Below are 6,635 nucleotides of genomic sequence, written 5' to 3'. Positions count from 1 at the left end.
TCTGCTACACAACGATGAGATTAGCAGCCAGCTGTGTGGTAATTTTTCCAATGATAGAAAAAGTCCCAGCGTTTAATCAGGCTCGCATGAATGGGAGCGCTTCAGTTTCCCCGCGCATCGCCCTCTACCGGCGGAACGGAGATTCGAGGGGCCCCGGGACGTCACACTTCGCAAGTGTCCTCGGCTACTCGGAGTGATGTCAGAACCTCGCCTCCACACCCACGTGTCCCGTATAAAAATACCAGTGCAGGGCTGGCGGGGGAAGACAGTAGCGCTCACCACCCGACAGCCCGGCATCAGAACCCAGTAGTGCGCTTGCTGCTGGGAGATCGGCGCTTTGCAATAACATAAAGGCTTAACCGAAGGATCACTACATTCCTCCTGTGGACTTGTACTTATAATAATAGTGATGGCAGTTACTCAGGCTGGCTCTGACTTGACATACTGCAAGATGCGGGGGATCGTGTCCGTTCTTACCGGTACGTCTCAACACATTTGAGTTGTTTTGGTGTCTATAATAGATTTCGTTAATTATATGCTTTTGGGAAAAGGATGCAATATATCAAATATGAAAAAAAAAAAAATGTAATGAGAGAAATCGATGTCTTAGTCAGCGTTTTTGTGTTTGTACAGTCAAATTTAAGTATGTTTTATTATTATTGTTATTATTAGGCTATTATTATCATTATTATGCTAATAGCATTTTTTTATATCCTTCATACAAAATTCACGATGAAAAATATGGAATTTGTTCGGGGTTAAACATTTTTTACATTGTTTTATTAAATTACGTGGTTCCATGAGAGTTGTAGAAATGATGCATGATCGTTCTTGATAAATAGCAGATATCTGTACAGCTACATACAGTGAGCAATGCGGTGTGTTGTGTAACACTGACAGTTCTTGACATTCAACCATTCCACGCGGATCCTCTGAATCACAGCATATATAAAACACGTTTTCTGACATAGACTTGACGTGCGAATAGTCATTTTACCGAGAGAGAGAGAAGATTTCGAAGGGTTCCCCATCACAGATGGTTGATGGTTCATTCAGATCAGATGCTGGGTGTTAGTGACGTCAGCTGTGGATTTCCTTCTGACGTCAATGTTTGTTTTTTATTTCAGCTTTTATTAAAGAAAGGAAGATGGGTTTAAACGACTTCATCCAGAAGCTTGTTTCTAGCCCTCCCATTTGTCAACAGTAAGTATCCCAATATTTAATAATATGAGCATGGAAATAAACAATTGCATGATGCTTTTACAATTACAAGTAGATGTGTGACCGAAAAAGGCATGATCAACAAATATGAGCATAGATGATTTCTGTGTTTCAAAATCAGCAAGAAAGTGGTTCTGGAAAATCCCAGAATTCTTTCATAAAGGCAACTCTGTGACCTGTAGTGTAGTTATAATACACCTTCTTTGAGGTGACTGTACTAGAGGATGTAATCCCATCATCTGAGTTTAGCTGTACATTCTGCTAATTGTGCGGGTTAATCTGTACCGGCGAGATAAAGCCAAGCACCAGAATAGTGCTCCACGAAAAGCAGCTGTTCAGGCCGCTGCTTGGCCACAGTAAGAAAATCCCTAATGTTCCCTAGACGAGGATAAGGGCCTAATTCAATTAAGCAAGGCCCATTTGGTCTTTAGAGTCATTCAGGTCGGAGCAGCGGAAAATTTCTCACCGCGTCATCTCTACCCTTCCTATGCTCCACAATATTCATTCAAAGAGGATGTTAAGGTTGTGTAAAAGGTTGACATTTAAGCTCTCAATAGTCTAAGAGTCATCATTTTGGGCAGGGAGGGAGTTTTTATGAAGGTTTCAATAAAATATTATTTGATCTGTATTTTAAGTAGATGCATCTAATCTAATAGTCTTGCACTAATAACAGGTGTCTTGTCAGGTCAAAAAGACATTTTGAATTTCTAACATACCTGAAACGGGCCCTCATAAACTTCACCAACACTGCCATCTATCTGCCTGCTAAGGCATTACAATAAATAATTAATTTAAAGGAATGTTCTGGGCTGTTTCTCAAAAGCTAAGTTGAGAGACCATTGGTGGCATTGGGTCTATGGTCTACTTAGGCTTGCGATGCTTTTGGGAAACACAGCCCTGGATTAAACACACACTGTACATTTTGACTAAACAAATGCACTTTTTGGAACTATGTTGGGCTGGGTCGTATGTTTGGTCGTTGCATAATCATGGTCCAATAGGCCGTGGGTCTTAAACACAGTTAACTCTCTGAAATAAAATCCATAACATTTTTTAATCTCTTTTCCTTAGTGCCGAGGTTGGGTCGTTCTTAAAAATTGACGAGAACCAGAATGAGGAGCTGGAGGAGAATCTCCTGTGTTTGACCAATCCCAGGAGCTCTTTGGCTGAGGAGACTCAGTATGTAGTTACTCTTCTTTTTTTTTTTTGGTTAATTGGATTTCAGTCAGCCAGGCTGCTTGTTGTTTGCATTACTAATGTTGTTTAATTTCCTTAACAGGATCAAACCTTCAGATTTTGACTACTTAAACATTATTGGGAAGGGGAGCTTTGGAAAGGTGGGCACAAACAACTTTCATATAGACAAGATGTCAACATTTATGTCATATTCTAAACTGAGAATGCTAACAGCATCTTATTTCACAGGTTCTGCTTGCAAGGTACAAGGAAAACGAACAATACTATGCTGTGAAGGTGCTGCAGAAGAAAATCATTCTGAAAAAGAAAGAGGTAAGACCTAATGCAATGTTCATACAGATGTGAAAGCACGTTGCCGCAACTGCAGAATATTAACAATCGCACTTAATATGTTTCTCAGCAAAAGCATATCATGGCGGAAAGGAGTGTATTAATGAAAAATATCAAACATCCGTTCCTGGTGGGGCTGCATTACTCTTTCCAAACCACAGACAAACTGTATTTCGTCCTAGACTACGTCAATGGAGGCGAGGTTAGTAAACAATGCATTAATGCAGTACTCTCATATAGCTCAAAAGAGGCCGCACCTCAGCTCAAAATAGCTGACTAACTTTATGTACTCCTGGTATGTTTTTTTTTTCCTGCAGCTGTTCTACCACCTCCAGCGTGAACGGGTGTTTCTGGAGCCCAGGGCGAGGTTTTATGCTGCTGAAATCGCTAGTGCACTCGGTTACCTCCACTCACTGCACATAGTTTACAGGTATGTGACTGGCTGCAGCGCCCCTAGTGGAGAAGCAGTTGAACTGTGTGCTAGATTCTGTTCATTATAATGGGCTCTTACCATTTTCTGTCAATTTTCACAGAGACTTAAAGCCAGAGAACATCCTCCTGGACTCTCAGGGCCACATTGTGTTGACAGATTTTGGTCTATGCAAAGAGGGACTGGAAGCCAATGGCACAACCACAACGTTCTGTGGAACTCCTGAGGTAAGGTATTCGAAAAAGATTGAGTGGATCAATAATGCACTCTAAAGTTCAGCTAATTGCATTTAATATGCATGTAAACTATAATATATTTTCATTGAATTGCAATTAGCATGCAATTAAAAACATCACATTTCGTTCACATATTTTTTAAAGTATTTTATTTGAATAAAAAGTACTCTTTTTAAAAGTATGCTAACACAAGATAGTTTGTGTAGTTTAGACAAGAACTTGTGTTTTAATTAGTGATTTGATATCAATTTTTTTTCTTTTTCAACAGTACTTGGCTCCTGAGGTGCTTCAGAAACAGGCATATGATCGTACAGTAGACTGGTGGTGCCTGGGATCAGTGCTGTTTGAGATGCTGTATGGACTGGTGAGAAGACCCATCAAGTCTTTTGCCTGAAAAATGACTAGATCAGCTGTTGCAAAGGATATATTTTGCATTTTGCGAACAATGTCAATTCATTTCTATGTCTCTGTTTTTCTAGCCTCCATTCTACAGTCGCAACACAGCCGAGATGTACAACAACATCCTTCACAAGCCTCTAATCCTGAAGCCTAACGTGTCCAATGCTGGCCGTGACCTGCTGGAGGGTTTGCTGCACAAGGACCGTACCAAGAGACTGGGGTCCAAAGATGATTTTGTAAGTCGACCCAACACACCAGTGCCACATGCATAAAGTTTATTTTCCTGAGATTGCAGATTCTTATACAAGCTTTTGCTTATTTGTAGCTGGAAATGAAGTTCCACAGCTTCTTCTCTCCCATCAACTGGGACGACCTTATGGCCAAAAAGTGTGTGCCTCCTTTCATTCCTACAGTGGTAAGTTAACTTCTTACCTGCACAGTCAAATGTTAATGTCAAATTAGAAGTACTAGTACATTTTTAAATGTTTTAAGAATATTTGTCGTGCTTAAAGGACACATATTTTGATGTGTAGACTAAGCACATGTAAAGTACTTTTAACTGTAGTGTGTTATTCAATACTACATTTAAAGTTAAAATATTTTAAATGAACTAAATTGCAACTTCACCATTACAAATGTGTAAATTTAAATGCATGACATGCAAGTTTCAACAGAAATGACATGAAAGCATATCTTAGTTTACCATAAATCATTCTCATTACAAGGTGGTAGCATTAAGATGAATATTTCTGATTGGGTATTTAATAAATTCTCTCTCTATTGAATCTACAGTCTGGTCCCACTGACCTCCGTCACTTTGACCCAGAGTTCACCCACTTACCCGTCTCGACCTCCCTATGCAACACTGATAACCTGCACGTGACCAGCAGCGTACGGGAGGCTGCCGGAGCATTCCCAGGCTTTTCTTATGGTCCCCCAGTTGGCCATGCCTTCCAGTAACGGCTTCCATGACCCTCCAAAACGTCCATTCCAGCATCACTAGATGCATCACGAAGAAGGACCACAGTGTGGGACACTTAGCTCTTCTGGTTTATTTGCATGCACGACCTGGCAGCACAAGGGACACTTGTGCATGACCAAGAGGAATGGGGGACATTGTAGGACACAAACTACAGTAACAACAACGTCCAAAAAAGATGCAATGTGTGCCAATGGATGCAGAGAGGACCTGAGCTCAGAAAGAGAGAGAGCTTAGAAGTGCCTGAGAGTTGAACTGATGATCTGTGGAAGAAAAGGCAAATTTATACAACAAACTATGGCTTGCCAGAGATGATGGTACCAGCTACTAGGCGAAACGCCTTTTGTGATCTTTTACATTTGATCAAAATGTCTTTGGATGATGTTTTATTTAATTGTATTTTTCATGCATCATTGCACAGTGGAGGTAAAGTATCAAGAATAGTACAAAATACACGGATGGTCCGTAAAAAGGAGTGATTATATCAACCCCTATCAATACAAGAGGATACACAGACTGTCCGACTCGAATATCAATACATGTTTAATGAATGCATTTATTATCTTCTTCCTATTGACAAATGTTAATTTAATAACTGCATTATTGATCATACTGCATTATATTAGTGTGGTTTAGCTTAGCTCTTCAGTCCTACTCAAAACTTCCCAAGCCATGTTTAGGTTTATATTAGAAGGAAAATGAGTTCTGCAAGCTTTCAGCTGTGATTATTTGTCTGAATGAGTAGAAGACATCCTGTGTTCCTCCTAAAATTAATATTTTGTCTTACAAGTACTTTCTTTCCTTTTTTTCTCCAATGCCAGCACTTTTACACAAAATGCCAGACACTGTGTTTCCTGGAAAGGCAATTTTAGTAGCCGCACATCACATTCTGTTATCATTCATTTAGTGAGATGGATGTATGTTTTATACATCCATTTATCATCGTTATCTGAAGCGATTGCTGTCCATTGCAAACACAGCATGTCGATTAGATTGTATTGAAACTTTTGCATCATGCACAGAAGTTTTGTAGTAGCCCAGAAGGAACTGTCTTTTCTGTTCAAAATGTGCCTGTACGGCTAATTTATGTACATTGTGGTACATTTCCATGTGTGTCTATCATTCCTGTCTGCATCACTCTGGGTTGGACAGGGTCATGGAATGCTGTGCAATAGAAATGGTGACTTGATAGAGATGCAAACAATTTGACATGAGTGGTATCAACTTAATGAAGGAGAGGGGTTTGGATGCCCTCATGATACGCATCCATGTTTTAATTGTAATATATTTCATATCATTGGACCAATAATGCGCTATATGTTGTTATTTAGATAACTGCAAACATGGCAATATGGATAAAGTTTATTTTCTTCCATTTTTGGAAGTTATTCATATATTGTTTTCTATTTTTCCATGTATATTTATTTACATGTCTAATGATCAGAGTATTAAATTCTTAGAATAATGAAATATTGAGAATGATCTATATGAATGCAAAATAAATATTTTATAATGAATCTATATGTCTTAGTATACTTATTCCTAACCTTTGCTGTGATGTTTAATTTGTTCGCATTGATTTTGTTTAATTGTTCACGTCAGCATCTCCTCAGCCCTACATAGGACAAATAGTTTGGAAAATGGATGGATGAGTGGAATCTTTTATACTGCATATACATAAAACATCTATCTAGTCAGAGATGTGGCAGAGGGTAGTGGGTTGTTGCTCATGGAGACCCTAGTTTGAGTCTTATTCCGATAAGGCAAAAAGGCAATATACATACAATAAATCAGGTGTTAGATCAAAACATAGCACATGATCTCCTCAGAATAACTAATGATT

At 39.1% G+C, this 6,635-nt stretch overlaps 1 protein-coding gene across 1 annotated transcript; it reads left to right on the top strand.

The window, feature by feature from the left end:
- The first annotated feature begins 249 nt into the window (after positions 1 to 249).
- LOC107702504 (serine/threonine-protein kinase Sgk1-like) lies at positions 250 to 6,298 on the top strand. Its single transcript, XM_016504849.1, has 12 exons — positions 250 to 479; positions 1,128 to 1,203; positions 2,293 to 2,400; positions 2,501 to 2,558; positions 2,647 to 2,730; positions 2,819 to 2,950; positions 3,066 to 3,178; positions 3,282 to 3,405; positions 3,683 to 3,778; positions 3,894 to 4,049; positions 4,139 to 4,228; positions 4,606 to 6,298. Exons 1-12 carry the CDS (start codon positions 410 to 412, stop codon positions 4,771 to 4,773), a joined length of 1,275 nt encoding a protein of 424 aa, XP_016360335.1. The 5' UTR covers positions 250 to 409; the 3' UTR covers positions 4,774 to 6,298.
- Positions 6,299 to 6,635: the final 337 nt, after the last annotated feature.

This window comes from Sinocyclocheilus anshuiensis, unplaced genomic scaffold (assembly GCF_001515605.1).
Source record: "Sinocyclocheilus anshuiensis isolate Anshui unplaced genomic scaffold, SAMN03320099.WGS_v1.1 scaffold1142, whole genome shotgun sequence".
Classification (NCBI taxonomy): domain Eukaryota; kingdom Metazoa; phylum Chordata; class Actinopteri; order Cypriniformes; family Cyprinidae; genus Sinocyclocheilus; species Sinocyclocheilus anshuiensis.
The sequence above is the reverse complement of the archived record's forward strand: the minus strand, read 5'-3'. Positions and strand labels throughout refer to the sequence as shown.